Source organism: Rhamphochromis longiceps, linkage group LG9, assembly GCF_057381845.1.
Source record: "Rhamphochromis longiceps isolate RC_006_pf linkage group LG9, R_longiceps_female_GT1.1, whole genome shotgun sequence".
Classification (NCBI taxonomy): domain Eukaryota; kingdom Metazoa; phylum Chordata; class Actinopteri; order Cichliformes; family Cichlidae; genus Rhamphochromis; species Rhamphochromis longiceps.
In genome coordinates, this window is record NC_140565.1 from 21,111,095 (window position 1) to 21,127,528 (window position 16,434).

At 45.0% G+C, this 16,434-nt stretch overlaps 1 protein-coding gene across 2 annotated transcripts in view; it reads left to right on the forward strand.

Moving 5' to 3' along the window:
- Positions 1-16,434, forward strand: part of map3k22 (mitogen-activated protein kinase kinase kinase 22) — a 41,834-nt gene that overhangs the window by 22,817 nt on the left and 2,583 nt on the right. The window contains exons 5-17 of one of the 2 annotated variants that reach the window (XM_085418804.1): positions 1,360-1,397; positions 5,260-5,359; positions 5,638-5,754; positions 5,965-6,079; positions 7,517-7,635; positions 8,191-8,264; positions 9,853-9,914; positions 11,328-11,399; positions 11,926-12,078; positions 13,246-13,394; positions 13,500-13,631; positions 14,605-14,734; positions 15,990-16,167. In XM_085418804.1, coding sequence (XP_085274930.1) covers positions 1,360-1,397; positions 5,260-5,359; positions 5,638-5,754; positions 5,965-6,079; positions 7,517-7,635; positions 8,191-8,264; positions 9,853-9,914; positions 11,328-11,399; positions 11,926-12,078; positions 13,246-13,394; positions 13,500-13,631; positions 14,605-14,734; positions 15,990-16,167 — 1,439 coding nt within the window. Of the gene's footprint in view, positions 1-1,359; positions 1,398-5,259; positions 5,360-5,637; positions 5,755-5,964; positions 6,080-7,501; positions 7,636-8,190; positions 8,265-9,852; positions 9,915-11,327; positions 11,400-11,925; positions 12,079-13,245; positions 13,395-13,499; positions 13,632-14,604; positions 14,735-15,989; positions 16,168-16,434 lie in introns of both variants that reach the window. The other variant, XM_085418802.1, reaches the window with a different exon arrangement.

Consider the following 16,434-nt stretch of genomic DNA (forward strand, 5'->3'; position numbering starts at 1 on the left):
CCAAAAATGGCTCCACAGCAGGTAAAAATATAATATAAGCTCTGGCGGACTTGGTTCTATGGTAGGTCTTAAAGGGTTAATTTCACTGTTAATTTTTCACAGTTTTTATTATTTTTCTAGTCTGATTTCTTCTGGCCCCTCCCTTCTTTGTTCTTAGTTAAAAGCATACCTGGATAGAAAAAACACACAACAAATAAGAGTCATGGATTGGCCTCCCCAGAGCCTATACGTCAACATTATTGAAGCACTGTGGGATGATATTGAGAGAGGCAGCAAACATCCAAACAAGAGCTTTAAATGTCCTTCAAGAAGCCTGGAGAACTATTCCTGAAAACTACTTCAAGAAATTATATCAAAACTTGACTAAGAGAGTTCAGGCTGTGTTGAAGAATAAATGAGGTCGTACCAAATATTGATTTTTAAGCCCATTAGAAATGTATAAACTCTTATTTTTGCCTCATATAATATATTTCCATATATGCTGACATGTGAATAATGAAATTGCTGGACTAATCACGTTTTCCTAGCAGAACAAAAAGAAAGGAGGTTTGGCTCAAGACTTGTGCACAGCATTGTCTTTCAAGCGTCTTACAGACACCGTCCGTCAGATTGACAAAATCCTTTCTTGATGCTTGGTGGGCTTTTTATATATCTATCTATCTCTCTATCTCTCTATCTATATATATCTATATAGAGATAGAGATAGTATTCCGTATTGGAGTATTCCATTCCAATAGTTTCCGGTATTATGTACATTTATGGCAGTTTAGAAACTAAACCAACACATTTTGGACAGCTTATCGTTCCCTTCAGTCACCTTGTGCCTCTCTGAAGTCGTTTCCTCGTGTATCTTTGCGTGTCTGTGGAATGATAATTGGCGAATCCTCTTAAAGCAGCAATGTTTATGATGAGACATAAACAAACAGCGAGGAGCAGAGAGGGTTTCCGGCCGTCACGGTGCTGCTTTCCTCTGCGAGTTGTTGGGGTAAACCCTTACGTTTTTTCTTCCGCACCGATGTGATGACAGCGTTAGTGTAACACCGTTACCTCATGCAGACATGCAGGCTCCTCCAGATTCCTGCTCCCATTGGCAATGACTACGAATAGAAAACAAAGATTTGTCGGGCCATCGTCAGTGTTGAAGGATAATGTTGTCTTTGTGCTGTAGAACAAAATCCGCAGCAAATCCAGCAACGTGGATATAAAACATGTATCATCATAATGCTTTTTGTCACCTCAATTCCTGGTCCAGCTTATCGTTTTCATTTATTAGGCAGGCCAAATCCCACAGACAACTATGAATCATTTTAACTTTCCACTTCCATAACTCCCCTCTGTTGTTATTTTTCCTCTCAACAGGATTTAAGAGTCAAGCTGGAGCATGAGAGAGAAAAACGGTATGTTTGAACCTCTGTATTGTTTTTTCTGCTCTTCTGTCCAAGCCTTTACTCTGTGCTTCGGATCTTTTTTGTGTGTTATGCTTTGCCATGCCTGGGACTTTGTGTCTAGAGGAAATCACAGTTACATGCCAGAGGAGCATAAAGAGAGGGAAAATTTCTACTTTGACATTTAGCCGAGGCCTTATGTTTCAGGCTCGGATGGGCTGTTTAAGAGGGAGGAGAGGGGGGAAAAAAGAGAAGAGGGTCAGAGAGAGAGGGAGATCAAAAAGATGCAGCGAGAGCCAAACGTTTGAGTACAATGCGCAGACTTCCAGGCACACCCCAAATTAATGCTTCATCTTGCGCGTTTTCTCCTGCTTTCCCTCCACATTTTTCAGTCACGAGACATTTGTACTCGCTCACACGGCCAGCTTTTCACTTACTCAAGAGGCAGAGCTGGTTACTCAAACTATTTGGAGACAGTCTAGCAAGCAGTTTTTTGTTTTTTTGCCTCATAGTTTGTTTACCCAATGGGATGTTTAAAAAAGAGAGAGAGAGAATTTCTGACACTTAACTTGGTGTTGGTCTTCATTTTGTCCGCACTGGGATCCCAGCTCTGTCATGCCACGCACGGATGCTAAGTTGGGTCTCGCAGCTCTGGAGGAGGTCCACTGGTTCCACTGGCAGACTCTGACACTCTAAAACAGGGGTCCCCAATCCCAGTCCACGAGGGCTGGTGTCCCTGCAGGTTTTAGATGTGTTCTTGATCCATCACAGCTGATTTAAATGGATAAATTACCGTCTCAACTGTCTTGAAGTTCTCCAGAAGCCTGGTAATGAACTAATCATGTGATTCAGGTGTGTTGACATCTAAAACCTGCAGGGACACCGGCCCTCGTGGACTGGGATTGGGGACCCCTGGTCTAAAACTTTACTCAGGAGCCCGCAGAGACTGAACTGAAGTGACAAACACGATATGTTCTGTTAACACTGGAGGGAAACTGACCAGAACCTACTGCAATAATTGCCTCGATTCATCAGAATATAGACGAGGGGAACGGGCATCGGTTCAGCGATACTGTGATAAGAAAGCCACAGGCTCAGAGGAGTGGGAAAGAGAAGGAAAGCGGCGTGCTCGGCCAGCAGAGCACTGCTTCACACTGGGCCTTTTCACTTTTTCACAGCCCTAATTGGCTACTGCTGAGGAAGAGACGAGTTTTTCATGTTCCTGTCTCTGTGTTTCTGCGCCCCCCCCTCCGCCTCGTCTCGCAGTCTTCCCTTTCTCACGAGCTCCCTTCACTCCACACTGCTCTCTCAGAAAAGACAGCCAACAGCTCACTTTAGAAGATGCCATTCATAGACTTGAAAGGAAAATCTCTTTTTTATTTAATGATTTTTTTCTTTCATCCGCTTTGTCGATTCACACCCTCGTCGACCTCTTTCCAGAACAGAAAAGGATCGAAATCACATTAAAACCTGTGTAACTTAAATATTTATTTAACGCAGCTTTAATCAATATTTCTGTATATTAACAGGGGATCGGGTAACTCGAGGTATGCGACAGTGAAAAGGGTCACTCGGAGAGACAAACCCTCTGAGAATTATTAACAGGCTACAGTCAACACCAGCTCTGCAGAGCGTTGCAGGATCTTTCAGCTCACTGTTTTGGTTTTCCACATCAGGTGGTCTTAAAAGCATGACTCGATGAAAGCTAATGTTGCGTTTATGACTAATAGCTGTGGGTTTTTTATTTAAATAAAATAAAAAAGCAGTTTTGCGATTGTGAACTGATTATTTAAAGTAGGGATGTCAAAGTCATTTTACATTGTAATTCATGTACATCCTACTTTGATTTTAAGAGGGCGGGATCAATGAAACAAAGTGATAAATGTGTGATAAAACTGTCTCTGGAGTCACTGTAAAAAAATATATATATAAAAGCTGTAAATATTTTTTTTTCATTTAATTGCTACTTAATTATTGTGGTGTAATATGAATTGCAGTAGGAGATTTGTATTATAAGAGTAGGTGTAAAACTGTTAAAAGTTCTTATATTCCAGAAGGACGGATTGAAGTCTCTTTTTGGAACGATTGTGGCCCTCGGGCCTCATGTTGAATACCCCTGGTTTAGAGTTAGCAAAACCTTTTTTTCCTTAGTTTAAGCCTCTAAACGGGGCTTAAACTGCAAATACTCTCAGCTAAGTAAGAAAGCAAAGCCTAAAAAAAAATATAACCCTCATAAAAAATTCAGTGAATGGAAACTGAACTGCATTTCTTCGATCTCGATCTAAAATCTCTTTCAGCACAGACCCTACGAGCCGGCTTATTAGATTAGAAGAAGAAAGAAAATAATCTGAACTTCCTTTCATACTCGAGCAGCTACTATCAAGACGATCTGACTGCACAGATCTAATCCCAGGCTGTGCGGTGAATAGCATTATATTTGAGGGTCCTCTACCTAACTCGAGGTATCAGGAGTCCCTGAGTCAGGATGATCGTGTTGTCCGTCCACAGTGGAATCGGATCCGATGGTCTCTCTCTCTCTTTTCATTGGCAAGCACTGAAGGTTTGGGGCAGGAAATAAGAGCTGTAGAGCGACTCGCTCTCCCCCCTACCTCAAGGTCTACAGCCAGAGAGAGAGAGCGGGAACAGAGCCAAACCTTTTTTTTCTCTTAGTGTTTATATTATTGTGATTTTTTTTTTTTTTTTTTTTTTTTTTTTTTTCCCTCCACGAGACAAAAGGGAAAGAGAGTGCGCTGGGACGTGTGAAAGCATTCTTCCAACTCTGCAAACCTCTGCGACTGAGTGTGTCCGCATGCAGAGGAAGAAAAGCCATATCTTTTGGAGCCGCATCCTTGTACAAGCCCCCCAAACCCCCGTCCCCACATCCCTCCAGCTCTTTATCGCACACATCATCACCAAATCTAAACAGAGACGAGGAGTGTTTAGCTGTGCCGCCGCTTGCCTCTGATCTGCAGCCTCCCCCCTTTTCCCAGAATCCATCCAAATGAGGGAACCAATGAGCGGTCATTAAGATAGGCAAAGCTTTGGCCTCTGATGAGGAAGTGATGGGATAAAAACAAGTCCCTTTTATCAGGATACTATAAAGAGATAGTAGCGCTGCAGATTCTTCAGAAGCAGAGAGTGAGGTGGGGGTAGATGGTGGTGTTGGGGGGAGGACAGGACAGGAGTCTCTCTGCTTCTCTCTCTGCTTTATTTTCTCAGGCTGCCTCCCCCTTTATTTTCTCTCACAGACGTCTGTAAATATCTCCATGTCTCTGTATCTTTCACTCTGTCACTCTTTAAAAGACGAGGGAAAGACACACATCCTGCTGCTTTTGCTGCCGCTCCAGATTTTTCCCCCCCTTTCCTCTCAGGAAGTTTCCCATCTGCCTTTGTGCTGGCTTAGCGGAGAGGCCCAATGGTGTTGAAACAGTGGCCGATGCACACACTGATTGGGAAGCACACTCATGCATGTAAAGTTTTACAAACACACATGCGTCTCATATACACACTCACAACAAGACTTTTGCTGATAAGGTCGGTCTCGGACGGGAATACACGTAAGCATACAGTAGATAAGCACAGACATGCAAGTGGAGAGTATGTCTGCACTTTCTGTTTTCACTGCACTGATTAATGCCCTCTTAGCATCTCGGTGGCTCGGCTCACTCCTCTCCTCGACCTTGCTGACCCCCCGTCCGTTTATCTTCTGTTTCCCGCTGCTGTAAAGTAAATGAAAACGGGTTCTTAGAGATTTATCAGGTGCAAGCTAATGCTACAAACCAGTAGCCAGCAGGCTGTCAGCTCAGCTGCAGCCAGACACAACATGACCGTCTTTCTCCCACCTCTGACCCGGCTGGCCTTCTCCTTTTTCCAGAATCATCCTGTTTCAGAGGCCGCTGAAGATCAAAGAGCTGCTGCAGAAAGTGACCGAGGCCTTTGGCCAGCAGATGGACATGTTCTTCATGGAGAAAGAGGTAAGAGAATGACTCGTGTAGCTGGCGTGTTACAGTTTTATCTGTTGTTTTTCGTGACAATCCTTCAGTATGCACTGCAGTACGCGTGTCCTCGAAGTGGCGTTACGTTTGTTTTCTCAAGCTGTCAAGATCCAAGAAAAGCTTTGTTTATTTACATGTTTTTTGTTTTTTATTGTGAAACCCTTGATGTCATACATGTGCTGCTGCATTCACGTGCTCGTGTTGCTGAACAATAGAGAATTGAAGCTCATGTGCTGTGTGCTTTCTTGTCCTATCAGCTGCTGCTGCCCCTGAAGACGCAGGAGGACCTGGATCAGGCGGTGCTGACGCTGGGCTGCAGTTCGGGGACCAATGGGCTGCTCAGGATACTGCTAAAGACTCCTAAAAACAACCATGTGAGTTTTTAAGATGCTCACTTTTGTGCAGTTAGTGGGAACAAAGGTGAATGAAGTCATCCTTTTTAGTTTTTTGGTTTTTTTGCAAAATGAGGAAACAAACTGCTTCCACACACGGTGATGTAACTGAACAATGAGGTAATGCTGTCCTCCCTTCCTCTGCTGAGCCGATTCCCTTTTTTCACTCTCTCCTACTTCCTGTGTTTCCAGTACCTACAGGTGAACAGCAGGGACAAACAGAGCGAGATGAAGTCATCGAGGTCACTGGGAGATTTGAAGGGCTCCTTGCTAAAGGGCTCAGAGAGGGTGCGCAAACACTCAACAGGTGAGCTTCCATGTTTTAAAAAAAGTGTTTTTATGCTGTTTTTATTAGTTGTTAAATGTGAGAGGAGGCAGAAAAGCACTCTGCTGATGCAAAGGTTTCTCAGTCATGTGCTAAAGCCTCAAGGATGACGTATCAGTGTCACCTGACGATGCAGACGGCCGTCAAAGTCGCAGGAATGTTAATGGAAAAGATGGGGCGCATGCTTTATCGGAGTAGAAAATGCAAACCGGAGGTGAAAGCAGCCAAGGACTTGTCATGTCAAAGCAAGGACAAACTCCTGCACTCATGCTAAGCAACTGTCTGGCCGCTGTCTTTGGCCTGTTAGCTTTTTGTCATGTTAACTGTGACCATACTTGGATGTAATATGTATAAATATATAGTAGCTTTAGTATTCAAAGCACATGCATGAGAGCAGTTTCTGTCTTCTCATCTAAAACTGTGCACAAAAAAAAACCTTTTCTTGTCACGTCACACTTTGTAGTCCCCCCCCTCCTCGTCCCCAGGCATGTTTGGTTTATTTTAATATCAGCTCTGTCCAGAAAGGTCAGCGTCTCGGTCGTATCTCGGCCTCAGACACGCTCAGAATCAAACCGGTGCTCGCTCCTGCCATCACGTTTGCATCTTTGCATAGCAGCTGTGATCGCTCTTGCGAGCCTATCTTCGTCATGTGGCCGCAAGCGCATAAATCGTCCAGAATTATCGGCCCTCCATCAGTTTTTCTCCCTGCCAGCAAGGCACGAGTGCGAGACGAGGCGAGCGGGCCGAGATAGGAGCGCGGGGAGTAGCGGCAGATGAGAGGTGACGGGAGAACGGTCACGGTGTACGGCTGAGTGAAGACGAGATGTGAACCCGGGTACCTCGATGACGTATGGGAGCAGACTGTGGCGTCAGGGGGAAAGAGGCAGAAAAGCTGAACAGTCGAGACAAAGCGGTTGTAATTTGCAGCCTTCAGTCAAACAACAAGACTTTGATCGTATTTCCAACGCTTCTATTCGTCTTAGTGCCTTTTAGCCTCTCTGCGCTGTTTCAGTATTCCTGTCAGCCCAGTCTGCGATAGTTTCAGTAGATCTTTTTACCGTGACAAGGACGAGCGCTCAGTCTCCGCCGCAGCTCAGCCAGGAGAGCATTCGTCACAGTAATTGAGGTTAGAGGTGGCGGCAGTGTAGTTTAGTAAATCATTTCTCGCAGTCCTGGCACTGCTGAACTCGTACCCATGAATAACACTGTGACGCCGTTTTCTCCCCTCTGTCCCTCGTTCCCATCTCTTCATCTTCCCGCACTCCCTCCACTTCTCAATTTCTCCTCTCGCTCTCATTTACCTCCCCCCTTCCACCTTTTGCATTACTCATCCGCTCAACTTTAATTGTTTCATTCCCCTCTCTTTTATTGGCCGCCCCTGGTGCTTCTTTTCGTCACTTTCAGGTTCCCTCCACACAGGTCGGACGTCCCCGCCGCCAGGCAGCGTCCCTGAGGAGCAGCAGCAGATCGCCCGCCAGGGCTCCTACACCAGCATCCACAGTGAAGGGGAGTTCATCCCAGAAAACCCAGACCAAAGTGTAAGAGTCCATCAGCCGAATAAATGCTTTATGCATTGTTGCTTCTTGAAAAAGTTTGAATAGACTTCAGAAAAAAGATCTTTTTGATGTCTTTGGCAGGTTGACATTTATTCAACCAAATGTAGTTAATTTATTGTAGTTAATGCACTGAAATGGCCAATATTGGCTGTTTTCATAGATTCTTTTCCCATATAATATTTTGAGTTCTTGACTGGAAGGCTGAACTCTTGGGCAGAACTGTGTTTTTGTCGAGATTTAATCATCTGAACAGTCTTCGGTGATTCATTGTTTACTCTGCTCGTATACTGGATTGCCCTGTATTGTTAGCAGCAGCAGAAGTACTAGCACTAATTTGATTTTACAAGGCTATATAGCCACATATAACATTTCTGTGCAGTATTTAAAGAGGATGTCAGACATTATTCAAACCCCTTCAAATTCTTAAGACGTGAGACAGTAACAAGCACAACTCCACCCGCACTGCTTGGTATGCTCTCTCCTGTATGATTGCATGCTCCGTGACCCTCGGTCTCCTTGTGTTATTGTATCTGTCAGATGTTGGATCCCTTTGGGAGTGCAGACAACTCGCTGTCGAGCAGCTGTCAGTCAATAGATCAAGCACTGGACAGGTGAGTCATCATGGAGCGGGTGATTTATAGCCCTCGTCGTTGTGGATTTATACAGTGGCTACTCAAGAACGTGCACTGTTTTCAGCCGATATAGCTGATAGCAGGCTTGAATTCTTTCTTCTTCTTTAATTTTTTTTGTTTGTTTTAAACCAGTGTGCTCAAAGTTTACTGCAGCTTTTTTTTTTCTCATGTGGTTTGTCATCCATGTGCATTACTAGAGTCACACATTTAAGAAAATGCATGACTAGTCATGCACATTGGGGAGTGTGTGTGATAAAGGTTATTTTCTGTAGCAGCACTAAACATTTATTGTTACGATAAACACCTCATTTGTGGGTTATGTGTTGATGTCAGAGGCTTAAAAGTGTTCCCCAGATGTCTGCAGAAAGTCGGTAGATTCTTTAAGTTCCTGCTGTTCCCTAAACGTCTTAAGTTCAGGCTATCAGTAGGAGCTGCAATTTATTGATGTTGCCTAAATGGCTCACATGCTGGTGATTGGTGTGATCAGCTGTTAAGTAGATGGGACGAGGTTGTCAGCCACACATAAACTGACAGATACGGATTCCTTCATTAATCTGTAATATATATATATGTGTACACGTCCTTGTGAGACATGGTTTGTATCACAGAGTGCTTGTGTACACACTTGGATGTGAGCGCCTGTGTTGCAACAGCCAGAGGCTTTTAGCAAAGTTTGTAAATGTGCTAAAGACCAGCGTAGCTTCCCTGCGACCCTTCCTCCGCTTGTCTGTGTGGAAAAGGAATCGGGTCACTTTGCTGTTGCCATAGCGACAGAACTCTTATCTGGACGCCTGGATTCCTCCGTTATCACGAGAGAGAGTGCGTGAGAGACAGACAGAAACAGAGACTGAGTGGGAGATGTGAGAGAGTGAGCAAGCAACATGCTGGAAAAACTGAGCCAGAAAATGAAAAGTGGCGAACGAGTGAGAGTAGAGTGGGAAAGGCTGAGGAAAGAAAAGAGTGAATTTGAATCAAAGGGAGAATAAAAGCGAGCAAGCGTGGAGCTGACAGAGAGAGAGCAGGACGGAAACAGTTCTACCTGCACGAGGCTTATCAGGGCTCCAGGCTGCAGAACAATGGCAGGAAACGAGTGCATGGAACTTTTCCCTGCGAACGGGCATGCGTGCCCCTTATCCAGGGGTCTCGTGGCCCCGCGCCGCCCTGCGGTCAACAGAGACGTCACTCTCTGTCGGTTCGTCGGGACGGGGCTTGTTGGAAATGTCCAGGGAGGGAGAGAGGTTGGATGCACATACAGACATTTAGTGACATATGTTATATTGCTGCTAGTTCAGTGGCGAGCAGTTTGACTTTGTGAGTCCACAAATCTTCCTAGAGCTCAACTTTTCAAATTTTGCCACTTTGTTGTTTTACATCAGCTGTGAGTGACAGGAAGATAGTTTGAATACTAAAGCCATTCCTTGCGTTTTGTGCCGCTTTGCAGTCGAGCCCCATTCTGATGTATCAGGCCAGCAGCTGTAGCCAGACTTTGTTTGAAGATAAGGGGAAATTAGCAACTAAAAGAGCAAAAAAATTTTCAACTTTCCCTTCATGCTTTCTGTCATTTCAGCCCTCCTTACTCACAGAACACCCGTGACAATAATTACCTGAACCTTAACTTCGAATACAAAGGTAAGAGGGGACAAATCTTGCAGCAGTTTCTCTCCAATTCTAAAAATGTCTTTTTCTCAGCCCCCAGCTGCCAAACAAAGAGAGGTGTAAAAAGCGTGTTCGTTATTTGGAGGCTTTGTCTGTTCTTACTTTTTGCTGTGGTTCTTATAGCTCCACATTCAGTTTTACAGGAGAGGCTCTTGCTTATCTAGAGTGTTTCCCCTTGAAGAGAATGCTAATGAAAGTGGAGATTATATTATTTTAGGGCTGTATCTGTAAAATGAACAATGGGTTGTGGTGAATCTCGGCTGTGTTTCTTAAGTTTGATGAGGCGGTGAAGTAAGATAGTACTGCGTCTCTTCCTTTGCTATCTTCCATACACTCCCCCTGTACAGACCCCTTTATTCACTGCCTTTTTCTGTTTTACCTCATCCCATCTTAATAGATGTTGCTGCCCTGCCGCAGCATGATCACTTCCCCTCTCTTCTCAATGGCCCCCTGCTCATCTCGTCTCTGTCCCTGGGGTCCCGGTCTGTCCTCTTTTCCTTCAGAAGGCAGATCAAATGAAGCAGGATGAGAGATAAAGCCAAACTAGCCTCCGTGAACAGAGAAGCTGCATTGGCTCTCTCAATCTGGCCATTTCTCTTTCCCCTTTCAGCTCCCCCCATGCTGTAAATGAAAAAAAGAGAGTTCTGCACATTGTCTGTGCCGATGAGGGAACGTCATACTGTAGCTGCAGCAGAACTTGAAGACCCACTTGGGTACACAAGCACGTGCTTGCACACACACGCACCACCCTCCCAGATGTAAAGCTGTGTGGCCCTTCTGCTGAGGGCTACAGTATTTGTTTACCATTCCCTGTGAGTAGATTTTTCCTCTCCATCCCACTCTGCCAAACACAAAAAATAAGTCCGGTATCCATGGGATACAGCCACAAAAACAGCATGAGGGGAGGCAGTCATCTGACAGAACAGCTGCTTTCAATTCCAAGTGGCTCCGCTCCTCTCCGTTTATTGTGTGTTTGCTGTGTGAGGGGGGAGAGTGTCAGTGCTCTCATGCGTCAGCCCCCCCACACCCCGCCTTTAGTTACTGCTCCACTGTTCAGAGCTAATGCTAAGCTAGCGCACGCAAGCTGCTTTCAGTTTCCGCATTGGCTGCAGGGAGGCGGCCCCGTTCAGCGTGCAAAGAGCCGCGTTCCATTCTGCTGCTTCACAGCTGGATTTGACACATCAGGGATGAGCAAAAATGGGAATGCAGTGTCTTGAGTGCCCGTCCAAGCATTTAAACCGCCATTATTAGACTTAAAAAGTGGATAAACGCATAACTGTGAATCCAGAAGCATTGTTTCTGTCATTTGGGTGCAATGCGAGACTAATTGTTGAGGCTTTATTTTACTTGCTGACACCTCTCTCTGCCTCAATCCTCTCTTTTCAGGTCGTCATGGAAAAGGAGGGACTTTCCCACGCCAGTTCCAATTGCCAAATCGCAGCAAGGATTACGGAGATAGTAAGAAACCAGCTTTGCTTAAACAATTACAACAGCGCTGTTACACAGAAATAACAACAGAACATGTCTATAGAACAACACGGACACAGACCACTCTTTGTCCTGCAGTGTGGTCACAGTCTTCTAACTTCAGATGCATATTTCTTACTTTCAAACAAGATATTTTGAAATATTATCCTCTTTTAGAGAGTTTCTTTGCACCTCGTGGAGATTTATTACACTGCTGGCTCGCTGTTTCAGGCAGCTGCTAGTAATTGCTTACTCAGAGGCTAACCTTGGCTAGCAGTGATTTACGTTTCCCTGCGGTGAACCCAAGCTTGTATAAAAACACAGCGCCCTGCTTCCTGTCTGAAGGGAAGTGGGATGGAGTGGCGAAAGGCAGTCTGCTCTGGCTGGCCTCACGTTTCGGCCAAGAGCAGACTTTATGCACTGCACCTGTGAAGTTAACTGTGTGAAAACAGATTCACAATGCAATCAAGAGTAAAGTGTATGACAAGTCTGATTATGTTCATTTATGTGTTTTCAGGACGTAGGACACTTCCGCGGAGCTTCATGCCGCAGGAGAATCTTTTTCAGCTGGTTCCCTCCAGCCGCACTCGAAGCTATAATGGAGACAGCACGCTGCAGTACAGCGATCTGCGCTCACTGGGCAAAAGCTCCCAGCGAGGTACAGCCAAGTGTAAGTGATTCACTTGAAATCTTTTGAAACAGGGGGAACGTGTGCTCGACACTGTAAAATAATCTGTAATAGTTGTGTGTTTGGCTCATGTGACCAATTGCTATCGATGACCTCAATATAAATACAAAAAATGGACACGGGCAATCCAACTGTTAGTGGACATGTGCTGATCATTCGCTTGATTAAATATTAGGCATTTAATCTTTGAAAACTAAGCAGCTACTTAAAAAAAAAAATACTGTACTTGCATTCTCGATCGCATAAAACAGAGAAAAGCAGAAACTCCTCACAGCAGAGAGGCTGAAACTGGAGTATTTTAGTGTGAAAGTGACTGAAAAATGTGAGAAAAATAGCTTCCACATAATTATGTGTTGACTAAACTGTTGATTTGCGGTGTTGTTCACTTCCACTTTGATCAGATGGTTCCTAATTTAAACAGAGGAATGACTGATTTCAATTATTCAAGATAAAACTTTTGCAGTTCCACTATTTCAGGGTTGTATCTTCCTTCTACAGATGCATTGTAATGTATAATATATATCAATGAGGATAGATGTAATGCACAGTCGTACTGTATGTCACAGGCAGAATTCCCCCCTCATCGTCCAAATTAAGCCGTTTTACGGGCTCACTAATCACATCTGTCCTCATTTAGTCTATACATCCTGCCCAGAAACTGTCTTCATCATAATACCAAAGCTTGGCTCATAAGTCTGTGGTCGATGTGTCCGTCTCTGGTGTCCGTCTCACCCACGCGCGACCAAACAGTCTAACGCAGCCACAGAGAAGCCTGCTGGTTCCAAAACAAAGTCCCGGAGTCTGAGCCTGAGAACGTGGGAGCCGCGCAGATGAGCTTTCTAGGCTTTCACAGTTTGTGTGTCTGTTGGTGGGTTGCGGTTCCACTGCTTGACTGTGATATCTGGGGTTTCCCCAGTCTAAGAAGGGTCTGCAGTGGGAGTGATTTAACAAATTGCGGTGCGCTTAACGTCTGGTCTCGGTGAAGTTGATGTGTGATCAGTGGAGTTTGACGTTTGCTTTAGTTTTTTTTATTTTTATAAACATGCTCTCAGATCCGTATATCATAGAGAAGCTGGCTGTCATAGGAGGCTTAGCAACACAATTAATTACTGAGGGGGGGACTCATAGTCTGGCGTTTCATTTCTGCAGCACCACGGGCGCCAGTCAACTGGAGACAGGGAAAGCTGCTGGGACGAGGAGCGTTCGGGGAGGTCTACCTCTGCTACGATGCCGACACAGGCCGCGAGCTGGCCGCCAAGCAGGTGCCGTTTGATCCCGACTGTCAAGAAACCAGCAAGGTGAGGGGAAATATATCAAAACTGTTTGGATTTGCATGAAGTTGATGGCATACGATGGGCTTTTTTAATAAATTGAAGACTCTAACTTTGGTTTTTCTGCTGCAGGAAGTGAATGCTCTGGAGTGTGAGATTCAGCTGCTGAAGAATCTGCGTCACGAGAGGATTGTGCAGTACTACGGCTGCCTTCGAGACCTCGACCAGAGAAAACTCACCATTTTTGTCGAGTTCATGCCCGGGGTGTGTATTCTGCGGGACATTTTAAGTAAATTTAATCACACTCGAGCAGCCCTTAAATTTCGAAAGAACAATTAACGTCTGAGAATGTGCGCGCCGGACTTGGTTTGGCTATAAAGATAGGTACTGAGACATTTTAACACAAACATTAAAATCAAACCCTTACCAGCCACATCTGCTAGAATCTATTTAGAAATGTCACCAGCTGTCAACAAACATGTCCTCCACGCAGTTGATGTCAGCAGAACAGCTCATTTTATGAGATCATATTCTCCCTAAATGAGCAACTTTAATGAGCTACTGTCGCCTGCGGACCCTGTCCCCGAGCCTGCTTTTAATATTTCCTGAGCTATTTTTTTTTTAAATTTCCCAGAGACGCTGAGTGTCTTAGTCACACATTGTCTGGAAATTGGAAATGTTTACGTTTCGCCAGAGTTGGCAGAAGCAAGACAGGAGGTGACAGAGCCAAGCTTTTGTGTGGCTGCGTGGCACGGCTTCACTGCTGCGCCTGACCGATAACACTTTAATGGCCCGAGGGAGGGAGGGCCGTGTGTCCCTCGGAGAGACCCCGAGAGCTCCTAAGGTGTCCCGTTGACAGCTGAAAGTGAGGAGGCAGAGGTTTTGTTTTCACCGCAAGTCCTAAAGTGCGTCACAGGTGTTACAGGATCAGGTCTTAGCTCCTGCCGTGTCCCCAGGAGGAGCGGAAAACAGGAAATTGAAGGAAATGCAGCTCACTGGTGCAGTTTGGACTCAAAGTCAGTCAACAGGCTTCTGTCAGCACGTTATATGCTTACATTCTTGGTTTTTGGCCTTGAGAATTGGCTTAGAGGCTGCTTTCACAAATAAACCCCAAACAAATTAGCTGGAACACCCACGTTTTCCAGAAAAATAAGTGTATGTAGATTTTTCTCTAATTTCGCATGCGTGTCCGTCCCATCCATTCATTCGCTCACAGGCTTTCTGTTTGTCTCTGTAGGGCTCGATAAAAGACCAGCTAAAAGCCTACGGAGCCCTGACGGAGAAGGTGACGAAGAGATACACCAGGCAGATCCTCCAAGGAGTCTCCTACCTGCACAGCAACATGATTGTACACCGGGACATCAAAGGTAAATGAAGCCGCAAGCTCGAAAAAGGCCAAGGTTGGATTTTAATTGGATTTGTAACCGGCAAACACTCACACTTGGAAATGCTTTTTTCAATGGGGTCCTATAGCAGTAGCTGCTGCAATAGGCGGGGGGTCAAAACTACAGATTCATTCATTTTCATTCGGGTTGACATTTCCTCATTTGGTCATTCGTCGTCTGCAGAACGTGCCTGGAAAAATGTGCTATTTTCAACTCCCCTTTGAGATATATTAGGCTTCGTGCTGGTGAAACTGGCTGTTCTAAAAATGCTCAGCACCGGACGGAAAGGTTTTGGTTTGGCTGCCCACAGCTTTGGGAGTTACTGGGTCGTTAAGCGGCGGCCAAGAAAGAGGGGAATATACTGTCTGGTGGGGGAAAAAGATAGTCGGTCTCACAGGACCAGGCAGGGCTCTATGAAGAGCACATGTGGGTGTGATCTTTCCACTCAAAAAGGCTCTGCACGTGTAATATACGGTGTGTTCATCTCACCACAGAACATTTCTGTTTTTGCAGTAAAAAAAAAAGGGACTTAAGCTTGGCACCACACGCACGTTCACATTCACTCCGGACCAGCTGGAAGTTTCTCTGAATTTATTTGCAAAGGCTGGAATTATCAGAGAACCTGTTGTCCTACGTACAGGAAACGTGCAGGCAGTGGAAGAAGCAGCTCGGGGCAGTAAAAAGTAAAGGTTATAGTTTGAGCCTCCAAGTTTCTTCTTTTGCAGCCTGCCAGTTCTTTGGTGGGGGTGGAGGGTGAGTGGCAAGTGGTGCACATTAGTCACTGATCAAACAAGCGGCGTGGCTGAAGGAAATGGGATAGACAGAGCTACATTCGGAAAATTACTAAGATAGGAGGAGAAAGGGTGTTGAGGTTCGACGTGTCTCTTGTGGAGCAGACAGTTTATTTAGTATTTCATTTTCTGAACCCAACGAGGCTTTTTCCTCAGTGTGAGAAAAGTGAAAGAAAGATAAACTTCCCTGTTTGGCGTAGCTGACTAAGCGCAGGATTTGTATAAAGACTGCTGAAAGATATGCTTTTTAAAAATAAGTCTGCCAGTATTCAGTTACCCAAACAGTCAAGACCTTTTGCCTTCTTCCGTCAGCTTGAATTGCTGGCACCAATCACTTTTTGCCCATAACAATAATTGCAACTCCAAATTGTCAGCGTCCCTTTGCGTCTGACAGCTCTCGGGAGAGTCCTGAATACTTTCAAGCTCGTTTTGTTTCGATCCACCAGGTGCTAACATCCTGAGAGACTCCTCGGGAAACGTGAAGCTGGGAGACTTTGGAGCCAGCAAACGTATCCAGACCATCTGCATGTCTGGTACAGGCATCAAGTCTGTCACTGGCACCCCCTACTGGATGAGCCCTGAAGTCATCAACGGGGAGGGATATGGGAGGAAAGCTGATGTGTGGTAAGGAAATTATTAGATAGAACTGTATTGATTGAAGGGGCGAACAATATCAGATTGCTGCCGTCGCTGTAAAAGCAAAAGCAATAAAATGACCTTGAGCAATAAATGATATTGTTATCAGTTGCTGCGATATGCACTCTGTTTACTAATACTGTTGATATTTAACACACTGAGGCGTTGAAATTAGAAATGCAGTCGAGTAATAAATGGAATAAATGAACTTTTTTAGTTACACGCTACTTCAGAAACTCACATAAATATGAACTT